Source organism: Pipistrellus hanaki (genome assembly GCF_964339955.1).
Source record: "Pipistrellus hanaki genome assembly, chromosome: 3".
Classification (NCBI taxonomy): domain Eukaryota; kingdom Metazoa; phylum Chordata; class Mammalia; order Chiroptera; family Vespertilionidae; genus Pipistrellus; species Pipistrellus hanaki.
In genome coordinates, this window is record NC_140505.1 from 23,686,107 (window position 1) to 23,707,345 (window position 21,239).

The 21,239-nt window shown below is 38.3% G+C and overlaps 1 protein-coding gene across 1 annotated transcript in view; it reads left to right on the top strand.

The window, feature by feature from the left end:
* Nucleotides 1-21,239, top strand: part of HOOK3 (hook microtubule tethering protein 3) — a 77,870-nt gene that overhangs the window by 46,424 nt on the left and 10,207 nt on the right. The window contains exons 15-21 of the mRNA XM_084879832.1: nt 5,069-5,209; nt 7,809-7,896; nt 11,703-11,737; nt 15,976-16,058; nt 17,100-17,200; nt 18,573-18,677; nt 18,837-18,908. Of these exons, the coding sequence (XP_084735958.1) occupies nt 5,069-5,209; nt 7,809-7,896; nt 11,703-11,737; nt 15,976-16,058; nt 17,100-17,200; nt 18,573-18,677; nt 18,837-18,908 (625 nt within the window). The remainder of the gene's footprint in view (nt 1-5,068; nt 5,210-7,808; nt 7,897-11,702; nt 11,738-15,975; nt 16,059-17,099; nt 17,201-18,572; nt 18,678-18,836; nt 18,909-21,239) is intronic.

The window sequence follows — 21,239 nt, forward strand, 5'->3', positions numbered from 1 at the left end:
GGGAGCCCAGGCTGTGTTGGGCCCCAGTTTCGACTGCTCTGAACCCCAGTCCTGGACCAGACCCTGGGGACCCAGGCTCGAGCAGGGGGAGACGGGGCTGTGAGGCAGAATCCCAGGGGAGTGGCGAAAAGCGGAGCACCCAGAGTCGCGCGCACTGTGCGCAGAGGACAGTCTGTTGACTCTGATCCTAGACTCCCCTAGTGGGAAAGAGAAAAAAAAAAAAGCTCCAGACTGGAGGAATGTGACAGGGAGCAGGAGCCCCTGCCGGACACCGGCCAGCTGGGCGCCAGCAGGGAGCCGGGCGACAGGGCCCCCAGGGGGGGGTGCCCCTGAGCCTTTGACCTCTGAGCGCGGGCAACGGAGCCAAGGCCTTGGGCTGCTTCCTGGGCGGCGCCAACCCCGGCAACAGGCTGGAGCAGCGCAGGAACCCGCGGAGAACAAAGGGGTGCCACAGGCCAATCTGCTGAGCTCCCAGGACAAGGAGGAAGAAACCAAAGAAGTTCTCAATGTGAAGAAATCAAGTGAGAGCAAAAGATAGTAAAATTACTTAAGAAAGAATACAAAGAAGATCTTGAAAAATCAGACTAAGACAGAACTCAACTCACCAGCCAACATTGCAACATATATGCGTTTAAAAAAAAAAAAAAAAAAAAAAAAGGACAGAATGTTGGAACAGCGGCGGCCAGGCCTAGAGTGCCCAGGCACAAGGCAGCGGCAACCGGGCCCGGAGCAGCAATCGCCAGGCCCCAGAGCAGCAGCAGCCAGAACCAGAGCAACAACAGCCAGCACTGGAGCAGCCAGACCTGGGGCAGTGGCAGCCAGGCCTGAGGTGGACGCAGCCAAGCCCAGGGTGGCCAGTCCAGGAACATCCAGACCCGGAGTGGCCGGGCCCGGAGAAGCCGGGCCCAAAGCAGCCGGGTTGGGAGCAGCCAGGCCCAGAACAGCAGTAGTCAAGCCCTGAGCATCCAGGCTGGGAGCGGCCAGACTCGGAGCGGCCGGGCCTGGGGCAGCCGGGCCCAGAGCAGCCGGGTCGGGTGCGGCCAGGCCCGGAGCAGCAGCTGCCAGGCTGGGAGCGGCCAGGCCCAGAGCAGCCGGGTCTTGTGCGGCCAGGCCCGGAGCAACGGCTGCCAGGCTGGGAGCGGCCAGGCCCAGAGCAGCGGCTGCCAGGCTGGAGTGGCCAGGCCCGGAGCAGTGGCTGCCAGGCTGGGAGCGGCCAGGCCCAGAGCAGCTGGGTCGGGTGCGGCCAGGCCCGGAGCAGCAGCTGCCAGCCTGGGAGCGGCCAGGCTCGAAGCAGCCGGGTCTGGTGCGGCCAGGCCCGAAGCAGCGGTTGCCAGGCTGGGAGCGGCCAGGCCCGGAGCAGCCGGGTCGGGTGAGGCCAGGCCTGGAGCAGCGGCTGCCAGGCTGGGAGCGGCCAGGCTTGGAGCAGTGGCTGCCGGGCTGGGAGCGGCCAGGCTCGAAGCAGCCGGGTCTGGTGCGGCCAGGCCCGAAGCAGCGGTTGCCAGGCGGGGAGCAGCCAGGCTGGGAGCAGCCGGGTCTGGTGTGGCCAGGCCCAAAGCAGCGGCTGCCAGGCTGGGAGCGGCCAGGCCCAGAGCAGCCGGGTCAGGTGTGGCCAGGCCCAGAGCAGCAGCTGCCAGGCTGGGAGCGGCCAGGCCCAGAGCAGCGGCTGCCAGGCTGGGAGCGGCCAGGCCCAGAGCAGCCGGATCTGGTGCGGCCAGGCCCGGAGCAGTGGCTGCCAGGCTGGGAGCGGCCAGGCCCGGAGCAGCCGGGTCGGGTGAGGCCAGGCCCGGAGCAGTGGCTGCCAGGCTGGGAGCGGCCAGGCCCGGAGCAGCTGGGTCGGGTGCGGCCAGGCCCGGAGCAGCAGCTGCCAGGCTGGGAGCGGGCAGGCCCGGAGCAGCCGCGTCGGGTGAGGCCAGGCCCGGAGCAGTGGCTGCCAGGCTGGGAGCGGCCAGGCCCGGAGCAGCTGGGTCAGGTGCGGCCAGGCCCGGAGCAGCGGCTGCCAGGCTGGGAGCGGCCAGGCCCAGAGCAGCAGCTGCCAGGTTGGGAGCGACCAGGCCCGGAGCGGCCGGGCCCAGAGCAGCCGGGCCCAGAGTAGCCGGGTCGGGTGCGGCCAGGCCGGGAGCAGCAGCAGCCAAGTCCAGAGCAACTAGGTCGGGAGCGACAGTGACCCGACCCGGAGCAGCTGGTTGTGGAACAAACCAGAGTAACAGAGGCCAGGCCCGGAGCAGCCAGGCCCGGAACAGCTCGCTCCTCTCCTGCCCCTGCCCCACGGCTGCCTCTCAGACATGGCTGGAAACTTTTGTGGGAACTTGAGGGTCTGCTGAATCAAGTGATGAAGGCTTAGATCTGGATGTGTTGAGTTAGTATAGGGCTGGGGTGTTGATCTGTGAGTGCCTTGGGTGGGGCCTGGATGAGGCTGGTTGACCTATTTGGAAATGTCTTTTGTGTGAAATGTATCATTGGGCATGTGGAGGTATTATTGATATGAGAAAATGCTAAGTAACTGATTTACTATCTGAAAAGGGATTTACTATCGGGGAAAGGGAGGGAGGAAGAGACTGAACATAAACTGTGCACCTATGGATGAGGACAATGGGGGATGGGGAGGGGGCGGAGGGTGGGGTGGGAACCTGGTGGAGGGGGGAAGAAATGAGGAACCTTTGTAATAATATGAACAATAAAGATTGATTTAAAAAAAAAATAAAAAATAAAAAAAAATAAAAATAAAATATACTCTGTGTCTGGAGAGCTATCAAGATATTCAAATGGTAAAAGGCACAAAAATTTACAACATGTGTTATACACAATGGCCTAATAGGTTTAATACATTATGAAATATACCTATCAAATTTCAAAAACTATAAGTGATAATTTTCACTGATATTAGGGGTATAGAGAAATTGGAAACTGATAAACAAGAGTAAACATAAAGTGGTACAAATTTTTAAAAATTAATTTTTAATGAGATATTTGACATATTAATTGTATTAATTTTAGTTATATAACATAATGATATTATATATATAATGAAATAATTACCATAGTCAGTTTACTTAAGATCCATCACCACACTTTTTTTGTTTGTTAATCCTCACAAAAGGATATATTTTTCATGATTTTTAGAGAGAGTGGAAGGGAAGGGGAGAGAAAGAGAAACATCGGTGTGAGAGAGACACATAATTGATTGCCTCCCACACACGCTTCAACCAGGGCCAGGATTGAGCCTGCAACTGAGGTACGCTCCCTTGACAGTAATCAAACCCAACACTCTTCTGTCTGCAGCCGATGCTCTATTCACTGAGCCAAACCAGCCAGGGCACAAATTTTTTTTCTTGTGGTGGTACAACTTTTTTTCTGAGCATTTTGGCAAAAAGTGTATATTATCTAAATGTGACTATCTTTTGATTCCAAATTTATTTCTCTGGAAATTAATCCTAAGGAAATAAAGGTTATACACAAAGATATATTTATAAAGCTGATTATTAGCATATTAAATCTCAAAATTGGGAACAACCTAAATGCCCAATGATTAAATTAAATAATTCTTCAATGTGTTTTAATGTGTCATTTAAAATATTAAAGTGTGCTATTTACTGATATGAAATGTGAAAATTTAAGTATAAATAGTAGATATCAATATAAAGTACTATGTGATCCATTTTTTAAACTGCTAGCATGTGTGTACATATACACCGCCTTAAAGGCTATATTTCAGCAGCAATTATTTTGCACCATACGGTTATGGAGGGTTTCTGTTTTCTTCTCATTTATCCTTCCCTCCTCCTCCTACATGAGTGTTCTTACTTGCAGTTCAAATATATGTTAAAGTCATGCTGTTCATACATAAAATATACTAAGTTTTATGTAATTGCTTAAGTTGGGCCACAAATTTGACTTTCATATTTTCAACAGCAAAAGTATAATTGCTTTATAGGCTGTATGGTGTTTATAAAATAAGAGCAGACTGTTTTGTATATATTTGTTTTGTTTATATGTTTTCTTTTTACATGAGAAGCATAGCTTTTTATAGCATCTGGTATGAGTAAAATTAAGAATGAATTATATTTTCAAGATCTTCAAGTATAGCTTGACATGGATTAATATTCAATTATATCATCCCTGCAGTAAATGTAGTGGTAAGCTTTTTGTGGCTGTTGCTATTAACATCCCTCAGTGTAAGCTTTTGTCATAACATAGGATTCCACAGTAATGCAGTCCAGTAAGTTGGCTCTGATAATCTGGTTTATTACAAAAATTTTACATTATATATATATATATATATATATATATATATATATATATATATATATATGAATGGACGGACTACATATCTTGAAGACATACTTCTTTGGATATTATATCTTGCCACCAAATGATTAATAATTTAAGAGTATGGCACTAGAGATCATGTTTTTTAATAAGCACTAAAGAACAAATATGTAAATGCTCTCATAGCTTCAATATGCAAATCAGAAGAAAATAGGATTTTGAAATCTCTTTCATTACAAATCATAATACTTGGAGAGTTTCCTTCAGATTATCCATTCTTAAAAAGAAAGTACTTACGACCTGAGATGTAATGTCTTATCCAGTTACAACAGGAGCTACATTCTTTGCAGGCACTTGGTTTTTCATTTCTGTTCTATGTATTAAATCTGTAAGCATACATAGTTGGATTTTGAAAACTATACTAGAGGCCTGGTGCTTGGATTGGTGCACCAGAGGAGTCCCTCTGCCTGGCCTGGCCTATCGCAATCTGGGACCCCTTGGGGTATGTTGGACTGCCAGTTTCAGCCCAGTCCCCGCACGCAAGGCAGAGGGACCCCATTGGTGCATGAATCCATGCACCAGACCTCTTGAATGCATATAAAATATTTGATTAATCTCTTCCCACCCTACCCCTTTCCCTCTGAGATTCATCAGTCTGTTCCATGCTTCCATGCCTGTACATTGAGCGTCTGCCTCCTGGTGGTCAGTGCGTGTCATAGCTACCCGTTGAATGTTCACTTGGGCTTTTATATATATAGGTTGTATTAATGTACCAGGTAATGTTTTTCTTGTACTCATTTAGGGAGAAACTTATTCGTCTTCAGCATGAAAATAAGATATTAAAACTTAACCAAGAGGGTTCAGACAATGAAAAAATTGCCTTATTGCAGAGCCTTCTGGATGATGCAAATCTTCGCAAGAATGAACTGGAGACAGAGAATAGGTAGGAATGTATAGGTTTTCTCAATTGTTTGCCTTGACTTTGATTCTCTTAAACCAGTGGTCGACAAACTGCGGCTTGCGAGCTACATGCGGCTCCTAGGCCCCTTGAGTGTGGCTCTTCCACAAAATACCACGTGCAGGCAAACACGTACAGTGCGATTGAAACTTCGTGGCCCATGCGCAGAAGTCAGTTTTCGGCTCTCAAAAGAAATTTCAGTCGTTGTACTGTTGATATTTGGCTCTGTTGACTAATGAGTTTGCCGACCACTGTCTTAAGCCATGGCTGGGGAAAATCTAGCCTGTGGGTTTGGCCCTGCCAAGGCATTAGAGGTGAGTTAATTAAATGTTTGACCAAATATAGCAGGCTAATTTTTAAGTTGATAATTTTATGTGGGCTGTGAATGTTGTTATAATATCCAAATGGCCCTTGGCAGAAAAAAGGTTCCCTTCCCCTGCAGCTTAAACAAAAGCATGAATTATATTTTAAGAAGTGATAATGTGTTAATTCCATTTCCTTTTAAGAATACTTTAAGCTGTTTCTCCATTTATGAACAGACTTGCCAAAAGTATTGTGCCTCTTTATTATAGTATTCCCTTCTCTATTTCTTCAAGCAAAATTAATCAAAGCCCTACATTTCCCCTTTCTAATCACAAATTAAAGGTGCTTCAAACTTAAGCATTTTATTACTGTGTTTGCTTTTTGTCCATTCCCTATAACTGGCCTTTTGAGTTACTTCAAGTCTTTCCAAAGAACATCTTGGTAGGGACGGATTGATTATGTTTTATGACATTTACAGTGGCTTCCACCTAATAGGCTTGCAATATTTTTGATTAAGTAATTTTTAAAATGGCTAAGATGGGTATTTGAAATAGTCTTATAGTTTGATGTATACTGCATTTTCATATTGCTTTCTGAAAAATTAAACAATTACCATACCACTCATAATGTACCTTTCTTCATATTGAATATGGATTTTCAGATAATTCTTTCACTATTGAAAACCTACTCAGTTATTATATTTCCTGATGTGAGAAACATCAATTATTATAGATTTGATTGTATTTTTACTGCAATTCTCACTTACTTAAAGAATGTAGGTTTATGATGAGAATTTTTTATAACTTCTTGAATAAAAAAAAAAATCTTATTACACTTTCTATTTAGATTCTGAATACTCATTTCCCTATTTTGTCCTTAATTTGGGGCAGTCTGTCTGTTACTACCATCTCACTAAAAAATTTCCTATTCAAATAACCAGTCATCTGTTAAATGGTCAATCCAGTGGGAGTAATTAAGACTTTATCTTTCCTTATCTCTCTGCTAATATTCATTGTTGAGGATCATCCTCTCCTTCAAACTTTTTTTTTTTTTAACTTCAGTAACTTCCTTGTCTTGTGTTTTTCCAGGTTCTCTTTATTATTTATTCTCCAGATGAGATTCCTCTTTCTACCCGTGTATTCCTCTTTCTATTTTGGTGATTTGCTGTGGACCACCTTTTTATTCTACTGCTTTTCTTCACATTCTTCCTAGTCAATATCCTAAGTGTAATTTTTTTATTCCTTGTATTCTTGTGCCTTCCCAATACATTTTCTCTCTGTCCCCTTCTGTTTCAGGCATATGTGGGAATTAGTGTAATAGCATTTTTTTGGACCTACATGCGTGCTCTGTGACCTTTTTGATACATCTTTCACTCTCAAACCAGTGTGATCTTTCTAAGACATTATCTGATCATGTATGTATCTTCCTTCTGGCAGTCTTCAACATTATCCAAGACCTAGGGAACCAAACTGGTCAATTGAATGCTGCATCATACTGACAAAGAGCTTGTGAAGATTGAGCTTCAGAATCAGCATTATTAAAGGTTGGCTGGGTTATTCCAGTTCCAGCCTAATTTTAGGCCATCTTTTTTTTATGTTCCTGATACTTTTTCATTTTGCACAAGATTGCACCCAACTTCTCCTTTTCTTCTCTGGTTTTATCTTCAGCTGTTCTTACCCCTCATAACTTATTCTTCAGCCATACCATTCATGAACTTACTGTACCCTCTCATTTTTCTGGTTACTTTGGACATGTTCAGTTCTCTGTCTTAAATTCCCTTTTTTACCCTTAACTACATGTTTTATTTATTATTCTAATCTCAGTTTAAGTCAGGCCTGTCCTAATTCCTCCACACAATTAGGTACAGACCTTGTTCCTCTGAGCAGTCATCATTCTTTTGTATACATCTTGCACTGTGTTGAAGTATTTATGTCATATTTCATTTGTTTACATTTTGCCTCCCCACTAAATCCTTAGTGAAGAGGTCTTTAACACTTGTGTGGAGCATAGTACCTGACACATAATTGGAATAAATGTGTGTCAAATTGAATTTTAGATAAATAGATATGTATAGGTACATTAGTTCAACAGAATGTGTCCACAAAACACTACATTGGAAATCAGAAATTTCATAAGTTTCACTATGAAAAAGAATTTAAAAAGTGAGCTACTACTACTATAACCTTAGGCTTTATTTTGTTATACTGTCTCTAACCATATGACAACGTAAGAAAAAGAAATAAGTCAGAATTTGGAAAATTAATGCACATTTAATTTCTAGATTGGTGAATCAAAGACTTCTGGAAGTACAGTCACAGGTTGAAGAATTGCAAAGGTCTTTACAGGATCAAGGATCAAAAACAGAAGATGTAAGTTTTAATATGTACCAACTATGGTCCAACAATTTCACAGTATTAACAAAACCTATAACTTGTTCTTTTACTTGATCTCTATCAAAATACTTTATAATTGTGTATATTGACTATAGAAAAGAAACGATGTTTTCCTTTTCTTAGCATTCCCAAAAAGAGCCAAATAATACCTTCTTGTCTCTCATTTATTCTGCTGGGAATTAGAAGTTTATTTGTAGTTATCAACTAAGAAGTTAATTGAGCTTTATGTTTTACAAGTGCTCAATTCAGGTTTCAAAGTATAGGGTTTTCAGACAAAAACAAACAAACAAATGCTAGTAGAACTTAACATGTTCAGGTAGAAATTGTTTAAGTAAAGTTGATATTCAAGAAAATTGTCATCTCTAGAATCCCATCTTTAAATTCTGAATCCCTCTTGCTACCCTCCCCTAATGCACACTCAAATTAAGTTCACAACCTTTTAAAAATATTTCCTTAACCCTGTCTGCTTGACTGGCATGCTCAAATCTAGAATGCAGCAAATGTGTTGAGCCAGCAGCCAACTCCTTTTCCATCTCCTCATGCCATCCGTAATAGTACTGTGTAGCACATAGTGGTCAATCAGTCTCTGATGCAAGTGCAAATGAATCGTATTTTGCAAATTTTTTATGTTGAATGAGCAGTATACAATAGAACTGCAACTACAAAGTGCTCAAAAATAATGTAAGGAAGGGAGAAAGGACACCGAAGTCTTAGTGACCAATCTTTGCTTCAGCCAGTTGGGTTTCTTTGGGGTTTTTTCCTGTTGCCAGTGTAATTTGTTATAAACTCTGGCTTTTGAGTATAAACTTATTTGATTGTTCTCATTGGTAGAGTCATTTTGGGGATATGCATCAGCACTAGATAATCCAGTTTCATCAGCCTTACTAACAGAAGAGGGTATAAGGACAAGAGCAATCTAAGAGGGAGAGTTAAACTAGGACAGTACTTAAACCCTGAGAATATTAGATGTAAAAAGCTCATCAAAGACCTGGTTTCAGGATTTTCATAAGATTTATGAGCACATATTGGCAGCATGCTTTTCTTTGTAGTGGTTTTAGTTCATCCTATAATTAGTGTATAGGTAGTTCTTAGATTCCCAAATTGATTTCCACTTCCTAAAATTGTCACCCACATTGAAACTACCTTATTCCTTTATTAAAATGGAACTATTTTGAAATGTCATGGTTTACTTTTAAAATATGCTTTTGTCCAGGATGTTAAATCATAAAGAGATAAAGCAAAACCACCATTTGTGTATTAAAATCTTAGTAAGCCTAACTAAGAGTATCTGAGAGTTCAGTGAAATCTCTAGGTCTCTCACACTGAGGTAAATGTAAACTTAGTTTTGGTCTCTGAAAGTTCGATTTCTTTTGTTCATTTATTGTGGCAGAGACACGAAGGACCCGTGATGCATTTGGTAGTAAAAATGGTGAAACAACAGTATCAGCTCAGCATTAGTGCCCTAGCGATAACCTTTATGCTTGCTTCTCTTACTTACATTAAAACATACATAAATTTATTCTGTAAAAAATAATTTTGCATGGCCTGGTTAGTTAGGTACCACTGTGGTAATCAAATCTAATTAAATATGCTGTTTGCCATTACTTTAAGAGAACATATTTCAGAAGTGAGATGCAAGCTCTATAAAGTACTATTTGCATAAATTACTCAGTTTATTGGACTGCCCAGATGCTCATGAGATGTCTTGCTCTAAATTCTTAGAAATTCAGATCTCTTTGTCTACAACTAGGAAATATTCCATTTGAAACCTTCCTTATTCTCATGATATGCCTCAAAATGTTTAGAGAAGTAGTGTGGTACAGGACACGTGGTTCTTTCCCCCAGCAGACTTTTGATGCTTTTATCTTCTCTCTTTCACTAACCCACAGCGTTGCATCTCAGGAATATATAATACATAGAACAAACAACCTGCCAAATGGGATTGGTCCCCTCTGAAGAACAACATAATTTCTATTTATTTCTGTTACCAAAAGCACAGTCCTTTCAGTAACCCTAGGTTAGAGTAGGATGGTTTGCACATTTTTATTATTATTTTTATGTCATTTATTTTTAGCTTGGAAGCAGAAAAGCATTGTTATATCCAGTCATATGGATAATTTGAGCTAGCCACAGTGTATAAAACTCCAGAGAACAAGACAGGATGAGGAGACCATAGAAGAAAGAAAAATGTACATTTTTGAAAAACAAAATGCATATCTTTTACTTCTGTTCATGAATTACTAAATCGTTCCTTCTATTGGCTGCTGTGTTTGCTTCATACTAATATGTCCTCTCTGTCTCTTGGCATGGTTTCTGCTCAAGGCTATTGTAAGTATGGCTTCCTATTCATTTCTCTATATTGAGCAATTTTATTATTTATATGTTTTCTGCCATTATAGTTGATGGTATTAAAATTTTAAGTTATGGGAATTTTATGCAAAATGGACATACCAATATTACTTGCTTTATAGGCTTATGCGCTTTACAATTAAGCTACTGAAAAGATATCTGCCACTTGAAAACGTGAATATCTCCCCAGCCTTACCTTCGTAAGCTATAAGATGGGTTACTGTTACTCAGTGTTGTGAGGTTAACATGAGACAATGTAAATGGCATGCTTTAGTGCAGTGCCTGGCATAATAACCACTCATTAAATCATTACCTTATTATATATTTCTCAGAGTTAAAATTAATTTTATAGAGCCCAATCACAACATAAATGAAAATTAAAGTTTGAGGTATTAGAAAGTATTTTCATTTTACCCTGTGTATTGAGGAAGGAATGAGCACAATCAGAAATTAATAGGGTTATTATCTTTTTTATATTTGGGGGAAGCAGTGATGGTAGACTTCATGGTCCACTGATGTAGCTATAGTTAATATATTGAACAAAGAAATGAATTTGAAATATTCCAGAGCTGCGTTAGAATGGATTTGATTAAATAGTTACTGTAGTTGTTATTGAATAAGGTAACTGGAAATCAAAAAACTTAGTACGTGGAGGTTTTTTCTCCTTATCACTGCTATTGATTGATTGAACAATTTATTTAATAAGCCTATATTAATTGTATTTGACTGAATTATGTAACCATTTATCTCAGTGTTTCATGGAATTCACTAATTATATGTACTTTACAAGTGTTAAATTTAAATATGAAACCTAAGGATATTGTATAAATGCCACTCATTATCCTTTGATTATTTTTTTATGTCAATTCTGTTCTGCTTTTCAGGATTTTTTTTTTTTTCAGTACCCCAATCAAAGCTGTATTCTCTAGCATGTTAAATTTTGTGTATACATCATCCTTTATATTCCCGTACTATCAAGTAAATTATTTGCAACATGTGCCTTTCTGTAAATAACTGATCAAATAAGTCTTAAGCATTTATGGAAATTGATCTCAGACTTTAGGAAAACAATATCAAAAATGTCTCATGAAAAATCTATTATTATTAGAGTTCTACCTGCCTACTGAGTCCAGGGATATTATTAGGTCTACATAAGTGGCTTTTTTTTTTCTTTTTTCATTTCCCAATTATAAAGAGGTAATTCAGAGATGCAGTTTCTGGGTATTTGACACTGCTTGCTGTCACTTGTGGGCTACTCTCCCCCTTATCAAAGGGAAATAAACTTGGGACATTGTGTATTTTGAGCTCTTTGACCAGAGAGATTACTGAGGGCTCACTCAGAGTTAGTTAATACTATGAGCTTAATTTTTGGAAAATAATTATTAGTTGTAAAATCTTAAGTAATAAATTATTTTTTTATTTTCTATTTTCAGTCAGTTCTTCTAAAAAAGAAACTTGAAGAACATCTGTAAGTATAAAAGCTATTGAGGCTTATTTTTATATTACCCAGTGAAACATAAATGTTTTATATTAGGTGGTTACACATTGTTTAGGCAATGACTTGTATATCCCTGGAAGATATAGAATACTGCAAGATATATATAAATAGTGTCTAAAGGGTCATCTCCACCAAAGATCCTCAAATTAGAATAATTACTGCTTTAGAACTGTTTTCAAATGAGATTCCAGGGTTTTATTTCTCCTTCATATTTAAAGGATAACTTTGCTGGATATATTATTCTTGGCTGGTAATTTCTTTCTTTCGGTAGTCTTACTATTTTGGTTCCACTCTGTTCTGACTTTTAGAGTTTCCTCTGAGAAGTTAAATATAACTTAATGGGTTTTCCTTTATAGGTTACTTTCTTCTTTTCCCTGGCTACCTTGAGAATTCTTTGTCATTAATTTTTGACAGTTTTAATATAGTATGCTTGGAGAGGACCTCTTTGGTTTGAGTAGTTAGATGTTCTGTTTGCCTCTTGGATTCATGGAACTAGCTCTTCCCATAGGTGTGGGGAGTTCTCATCACCACTTCGTCTGAATAGGCTCTTCTTTCCCTTCTCCCTCTCTTCTTCTTCTGGTACACCTATTATTATATTGCTCGTTCTGGTGGAACCGGAGTGTTTTCTCTCATTTTTTTTTTAATGCGCAAATCTCTCTCTTCTTCCTTCTGAATAATTCCTAGATTTGTATCTTTGATATCACTAATTCTTTCCTCCATCTGCTTCACTCCATTTCCTATGCTCACTGGTTCATTTTTTTATTATTAATTTCAGAGAGGAAGGGAGGAGAGAGAGGGAGGGAGAGAGAGAATCATTGATATGCTGCCTCCTGCACAACCTCTACTGGGGATTTAGCCTGCAACCTGAGCATGTGCCCTTGACTGGAATTGAACTCAGGACCCTTCAGTCTGTAGGCCAATGCTCTATACACTGAGCCAAACAAGCTAGGGCTCACTGGTTCATTTTTTTTACCTCTTTTATGGTGTTCTTCATCTCTAGAATTCCTGTTTGGTTCTTTCTGAAAGTTTCAGTCTCTTTGGTAAAATACTTGTTCATTAATTTGTTTTTCTGAGTGCAATACATTGCCTGTCTGTATTTTCTCACATTTCATTGAATATTTTCAGAACTGCAATCTTGACTTCTCTGTCATTTATATCACATACTATTTCCTTGTGTTTAAGGTTGCTTTGTGGAGATTTCTCATTTTCTTTCTGAACTGCCTTACTATCTTGGTTATTCATGGTATTTGATGAATTTCTTCTCTGTCTAGGCATCTATGTTTGAGTGGCACTTCTCTAGCAGATTAATAGAAAGAGGTCTTTGTATCATTTTCCAGTAGGTGGTGTTAAATCACAAGTTTTTTAGCTCTGGGAAATTCCAGTGCTGACCCTGCAGTGTCTCTGGCTGCCATCAGTGTGGCCACAATGTGTGTGGATTGGGTGACCTTGGGGAACTCGGTTGCCTTCTTTATTTTGCCCTCTTGGTAATGGTGACCTTGAACCTATGGGGGTCTCCCTTTGCCCTGACCTGGAACCAGTCACAGAGTAAACCCTTTGCTCCGGGAAAATAGTGATTTTGTAGTTCCAGTTTTCAGGTTTTCAGATAATGTTTTCCGCATCATGACACCGAAAGACATGGGAGGATAGAGTCTATGAGGCAGCCGGCCTGGCCACCCAAGAGTCACAGGTGCCACCCCCGTGTTGTGTCCTTGCCCCGTCTCTGATTCAATCGCAGCTCATGCTGCTCGTTCCACTGAGTCTCTCTGCTCCTCCTGGCTGAAGCTAGCACCAGCCACAACTGGGCTCCTCCCCTCTCCAGGCTGAGCCCCACAGTTAGCTCCCAGCTACAGGGCTGAGTGGCTCATCCTCCTCCTTCCTTCCAGCCTAACCAGTTCGTTCCTGCTTGCCCACCTTTAATGCTTCAATGCGCAGATCTCAGGCATGACTGAACATTGAGCAGGGAATCCTTATTGAGTTATAGCTATTCAAATTGCTGAATCTTCAAAGGAGAGGCCAAAGGATCTCTCCTGCTGTTCTTCCTCTGACCTAAATTATCCTTTTTTAAGTAAATTTTTAAAAAAGTATTATGAAGTTTATCAGTAGCAGTTTATCAAACATTTCCTTGAATTTCAGATATATTTGAACATGGCTTTTTAATCTAAATGGTGAAATAAATTTCAAAATATTAGATTTGTTTTCTCATAAAGAAGAAATCTTTATCCATTTTTATCTTTATCTGAGGTTGACAATGTTAGGAATGTTACATGATTTTTTTCACACCCAGTAACAAATTTAATCCTTCCTAACACTTTCTAGCAAATATCTCTGCTTGCAAACATTGAGTGCAGAGTGACCATGAATTGTTAACCTATTAGAATGTTATTGTTGCACTATAGTAAACAAGATATCCCCAGTAGATAATTTATACTTATTCTGTTGAGATTGGAAAGAAATTCTGTAGTCTGGCACCTTACCTCATGCTAATTTTTTTTTTAATGTGGGGAAGGTAAGATACTCCTTGCAATTGATACTTGCTAACAAATCTAACAATAGGCAGATTTTTAATGTATTAGAACAGAAAATGTTACCTCCCAGCCATTGTAAGGTTACTTAGAGTCAGGATTTAGTACTGAATTTTTCCCATTCCTTTACTGGCAAAAAGAGAATACCTATTGTTTCATAAAATTATGATCTGACCATTTTTTGTGTTTAGTCATTTACAAGGTAAAAATCATCATCAAAAGTGTTTATCAGAGATGAGACCTGTATTCATTTCCTGTGGTTGCTATAACAGATTACCACATTGTTTCTTGTGAGGGGCTAAAACCAATAGAATTCTCTAACAGAAGTCTGAAATCAGGGTATCAACAGGATTGGTTCCTTCTGTAGGTCCTAAGAGAATCTGTTCCATGCCCCTCTTGTATCTTCTGGTGGCTGCCAGCAATCCTTGGTGTTTCTTGGCTTGTAGATGCATCAGTCCAATCTCTATCTTTATTTCCACATGACATTCTCTCTGTATGTATGTGCCTTCTTAGGACGATCAAGGATATCAGTCATTGAATTTAGGGCCCACCCTAGTTCAGTATGAGTTCATTTTGACTAATTACATCTGTAAAAAGTCTGTTTCCAACTGTCATATTCATAGGTCCTGAGTTTTAGGACTTCACCATATCTTTGTGAAGACGCAGGGACCATAGACATCTTAAATATGGTCAATTTTATACACATTTAAAGTGACAATGGAGACCCTTTTACACACACCAAATTTGTAAAATTTAAGAATTAGACATACTGAATATTGCCAAAGATGTTGAGCAATGGTAATTCTTATCTATTGCTTGTAGGAGTATACAGCAGTTTACTTAGTAAACTTGAACATGAACATATTCTGTGACCTATCAGTTCCACTCCCCTACATATGTTCTAGATCAGCAATTTTCAACCTTTTTCATCTTGTGGCACACATAAACTAATTACTAAAATTCTGCAGCACACCAAAAAATACATTTTTGCCCATCTGACAAAAAAAAAGGTGTAATTTTTATTGATTTACCCCAGAAATAATAATGGTAATTACCTATTCTTTTTTGCTCCATAGTGACTTTAAAGAAATCAGCTGCATATACTTGTAAGGATTTCTGGTACCAAGAAGTAACAATCACACACAGCCTTATTATGCAACTCTATTATATGACCTGTATATTTATAGTTCAAGACAGGGCATTCACACTGAATGACTATTGTTGTGTTGGCTGTTGTCATATTTTTATTTGACATTCTAAGGAAAAAGAGGTCAGTGCCCTTGACTAGTCAGGTATTTCACATTTTAAAAATTCTTGCGACACACTGGTTGAAAATCACTGTCCTAGATTCCTAGCAATGCTTTCGTTCATGTGAACCAGGAGACATGTAGAGGAAGGTATGGAAGATCAACTATATATATAAAAAGCCTAAGCAACGGAACAACCAGTTGCTATGACATACTCTGACCACCAGGGAGCTAACGCTCAATGCAGGGGCTGCCATAACCAGGAATTGAACCCTGACCTCTTGGTTCATAGGTTGACTCTCAACCACTGAGCAACATCAGCCAGACTCATCTTTGTTTTATAGCATTATGTGCTACAAAACAACTGTATCCCATGAATAAAGAACTTACATTTTCATTTGAACTATAGTAGGTGATACAGTTATATATTTTGTTACAGAGAGAAACTACATGAAGCCAATAATGAACTGCAGAAGAAGAGAGCCATTATTGAAGATCTCGAACCAAGATTTAACAACAGCTGTGAGTTTTTTTAATTAGCATAGTCTTAAGTTAGTTAGTCTAACTTCACCCTAGGGATGAGTTTATATAAAATTGTTTATTTTAGAAATATGCCTTATTTTAAAGGATTTGCTTCATATTTTAAAATGAGTATATAGAAAATCATCTTCACAATATTTCTTAAATTTCTAATTATAGTTGTGTTTTTCATTCATTAACTGTGAATGATAATGAATAATTTATTAAATTAGTTCTTTTCAAGGTATAGTTGAATATAAATCAACCAAAGTTTTACTACTTTTGAAACTCACACGTATTCATTCTTAATAAACTTACACTTTATTAATTCTTTTGTGTGGAAGATGAAGTAAAACATAAACTTTTAGTTTTTTTCATTGTGGCAAAATGTTCATACATACAAATGACCATTTTAACCATTTTAGGTATACAGTTCAGGGGCATTAAGTATATTCACATTGTTGTGCAACCACAAGCAATCACTCAGTTGTCAATTATAATGATGTTGTGCAACTACCATCATCTCTAGAACTTTTTTTATCATTCCATACTGAAGCTCCTTAGCCCCTGGAAACCACTATTCTACTATGTCTGTGAATTTTACTCTTAGGTATTCCCATTCATACCGGTAGAAACATATATTTGTCCTTTCATGTTTGGCTCATTTCACTTAGCCTAAAGTCTTTTATTTTTACATAATGTCCCCATGTTGTATCATGTATCAGAATTGAGGCTAAATAATATTCTATTTGTGTGTGTGTGTGTATGTATGTGTGTGTGTATATATATGTGTGTGTGTGTGTGTGTATATATATATATCACATTTTGTGTATCCATCCATCCATCAATGGATCTTTTTTAATTTGAGCACCTTCATACTAGAGTTTTTATTTATAAGAAAAGCTTTATGTAAAAAAAATTATGAATTTTTTAAAATAAAATTATAGGAATAGATCCATCTCAAAGCTATTAACTACTTGCTGTTAGTTGAAATGTTTTTAAAGTTATTATAATATTAAAAAAATTTAATTGTCTCATCTGTAGCCTTAAAAATTGAAGAGTTACAAGAAGCTTTACGGAAGAAAGAAGAGGAAATGAAGCAAATGGAAGAACGATATAAGAAATATTTAGAGAAAGCTAAAAGTGTAAGTATGCATTCATGGACATCTCACTTCACTTTCTGAGAATGTTCCACTGACTTCTCAAAATGCAGGTACAGTGACTTCTCATGCAGAGAATCAGGAGAAGAACAAGAAGTACCAAGAGGAAAATGTACCTTTATATAGGAAATAAGTGGCAGTCACCACATTAAGTAGTAATCAGAATTACCTCCACTAATGGTAGGACAACCAACATCTTGTGCCTCCTGGTAGAGTATCATTGCCAATAATACTTAAACTGAATCTAAGCAATCTTCTAGTCCTAACTTTGTTCTCAAGGAAAATAAGGTTATTAGAACCACTTAAGTAACACTTTCAGAAAATCATCAGATAAATGCAGTATTTGGGATAAAAGTCAATGTTATGAAAAGCAAAAATAAGCATTAGAGTGTAGAGGAGCATAAGAGACTATTGTGATTTTTAAAAGCCCAAAGGCATCTCAGGACCAAATGTAATACATTAATCTGGATCAGGTGCAGAAGGGCAGTTTGAAAAGACATTTTGGAAACACCTGTGGAAATGTGGATTTGGACCAAATAGTGATTGATGATTTGTAGAAATATTGTTTTACAGATGACAATCTTACTGTGATTATGTAGGAGAATGTCTTTAATCAAAGGAGATACATGTTGATGTGTTTAAGGGTTACATGTCATGAGGTCTGCAAATTGCTTTAAAATAGTCCCCTAAACGAGCAAACATGGTATCTGTGTGTGTCAGAGGCAGGAGAAGGAGGAATCAGATGTGACAGTGTAGTAATTGGTGATCTGGGTTTTTATTGTTCTGCTCTTTCTAGTTTTCTATAGGCTTGGCTATTTTTGATGCTAAAAGTATTGGGCCAAAAAGCAAAAGGACTTTCTCAGAAGACCTCTAGTTGGCTAGCTAGGACTGCATCAGGTACCCATGCTTAACCCGAGCCACTGCCAGAAAAGGAGATAGATCACAGTGACAGGCTTTTAAACCATCAGGACCTCTTTCTAAGTACATGTCTGATCAGAGGCAAAGGGCTAGCTGAACCAAATCAGAGGAAAGAGAAAGGCTAAATAGCTGTCAGTAGTGTTTGCTGTAGTAAAATTTATTAATTTTAAGCAAAAATGGCTTCTTATAATTGATTCTTTTACATAATTAAAAATTTTATATAATTAAAAGTTGTAATAATTGAATTATTATTTCATACATTAAAATTTTAAAGGATCCTTGTACAATAGCTTTCATTTTCATAAGGTTTATCTTTCGTTTTTTAAATAAATGCTTTCTGAGCATAATACTGAAGCAGTAGCTTCTGTTTTGTGGGACTTTGCTTTCTCATTCTTTCAGTTTGAGACTTGTAAATTTTTTCTTTCATTACTTTTTACAGGTTATCCGTACTTTAGATCCTAAACAAAATCAAGGAGCAGCACCAGAAATACAAGCTCTTAAAAATCAGCTTCAGGAACGAGACCGAATGTTCCATTCATTAGAGGTAGTTCACTGTACTAGACAATAAGATATTTCTTTTTTTTTCTTTTTTTCTAGAAGCCTTGCTATATGTGGTTGTCTCCATTAATTTAGAGAGTAAATTTTGACTGTTGATATTAAATTGCTTTTTATATTTACATGTTTACATGTGCTTGTATTTTAGAAAGAATATGAGAAAACCAAGAGTCAAAGAGAGATGGAAGAAAAATATATTGTTAGTGCCTGGTACAATATGGTAAGAAAAGAACACTTATAAACATATTGTGAAGTTTAGTGAATATGTAATACTTCATTACATGCCCTTTACTGTAGAAGTAATTCTGCCAAAGGGATCTGAAAGTAATTGCGGGCCTAACACACACTAACAAAACCTAATGCTGATCTTGGACTGAAAAGCAGATGTGAGAACCATTCCATGCATGGTTAGGGTATTTTGAACGCATTATTATCCCTAGAGAATAGAAAGGTAAATGACAGTTTGATTTCTGTCTCTTAGAACCATTTTCTTCTAGAGGGAAGGGACATTAGTAATATCTAAATACTGAAGCAGTAGCTTTTGTTTTGTGGGACTTTGCATGAATGGTACTTATATTGAGTATAGCTTAACTGTCTCATAGAGTTTAAAAAATGTTTATGGTTGATAGACCTTGAACAACTAGAAGTTTTAAAATTGGATTTCCGACACACACATACAAAAACTTTAAATGTATTGCAAGGGAAAATAAATGCTCATCACATTCTGGCTTTTCTATGATTTTCTGGATATAAATAGCTGTGGTTTTTAGAGAATACTGTACTTTGTTCAATACTTTTTCTGAGACTTTTGTCTTTTTCTTCTTTGTTTTTCTCTTCAATTAGAGCACTTTCTGCCTTTCCATTGTTAGTTGCTTAAGAAAGGAAATTAAACCAGATTCCTTTCAATAATCCTTTTCAACACTAAAGTTGTGTCAATGGCACAATATCATTATTTCTGTTTTACAGTTATTATTGATACTGTGTCTTAAAGGTTAGTGTCCCAGGCCACCTAATTCTATGATTTGATCTTTGTTAAAATTAATACAATTTCATGACATGTCCACATTTATATTTGGCTTGGTTAAAACTATATATTTAAGATTTTATTACAATTAAAAAAGAAGAGAAATTCAATAAGTTTAAAATACTATTACTGTTAACAAGTATAGGTTTTTTTTTTCTCTTAAGTATAGGTTTCTTGAAAATTAAAATTAAATAATAGGAAAAAGCTATATATTTAAGGAAGTTCTCTGGGAACCAGTCTTGACTCCACCTATTCTGTTTCCTCTATACCCTTCTTAAAAGTTAGAGCCATCTTGGAGTTCTGCCCCTCAATCTTTATTAGTAATGTCAGATTCTTGATTGATTTTTATGACTCCACATATTGTGTTTCTAATGGAACTAAACTTATTTATCCTGTGATATAATATTAAAGAATAGTCCTAGTTTTTAGCTCTGCATAGAGAAGGAATCACTGAGTAGACTAAACACAAGTTAATGTTCAGGTAATATAGCCAGTAACAGCATCTCATTCAACCAAAATGGAAGTGAAGATTGCAAGTGCTGGGAAAAAGGAATTAAGTGTCTCAGAGAATGTCTTTGTGATGGATGCTGAGGTTTTGGAAGTGTATGAAGAATTTGAATAAGTTGCTTGGAATATGAGAGTGAAAAAAATAGTATATTTTAAATGAAATATAAATATTTTGGGTATCCCCAAAAATGTATACACATACTTTGAATAATTATAAAGGCAGTGTTTGTTGAAATACATTTCATTTTCAAAATTGAGCTTTCAGCTGTTGTGTATACATTTTTGGGGACACCTTTTATGTAGCCAAATTGAATAAAGATTACCAATAGATTTCTGTCAATTTTATTCAGATCCTTAAATGCTTTGATTTCAAATTGAGTGAAAAAAACTATTCTGGATTGTCTCGTAGGCAAAATGGAGGAATGTGTTAACGTATTTGGGAATATATGATAGACTGCAATTCTATTAAAAATGCCAAGCCATGACCAGTGTTTTAACTAGTGATAGAAAGACATGTTTTAGTCTTCTGCCTTCTGTGGCAGTTTGTCCATTTCATTCTGGGAAGGCTGTGTATCTTAGTACAGCTTAGCTTTAGCTGCCTCACTCTCATCCTGGCTCCCAACTGCTCATTTCCTCCTTGTTGCCTTCCACTTCTTCCCATCAATTTACTTGTATCAGTCAGTGGTCAGATTAAACGGCCGCTCTCAGTGTCCCATATTTGTCTGGCGTAGGTTCTTCACTGGCTTATTAAATGACGACCAAAACCACCTTTTTCTTGATCTACTCATAGTCTGTTTACGGTGATTATTTCTCTGTGTTTAGAGCACTCCCCAGAGGTTATTTCCTCCTGTTAAGGTGCTCTGGGCCCACCAATTATGGCACTTATCCCTTCTAAACTAGTAGGCCATCATCCTGTCTTCAAGAAAGACCCCCTGCTCCCTGTTGTGCCCTCTGTTTTGGGCTGTCAGGAACTTTTCTTAAGTTGTTTGAGAATACAAGCCCACCTGAAGTGAAGAAAAA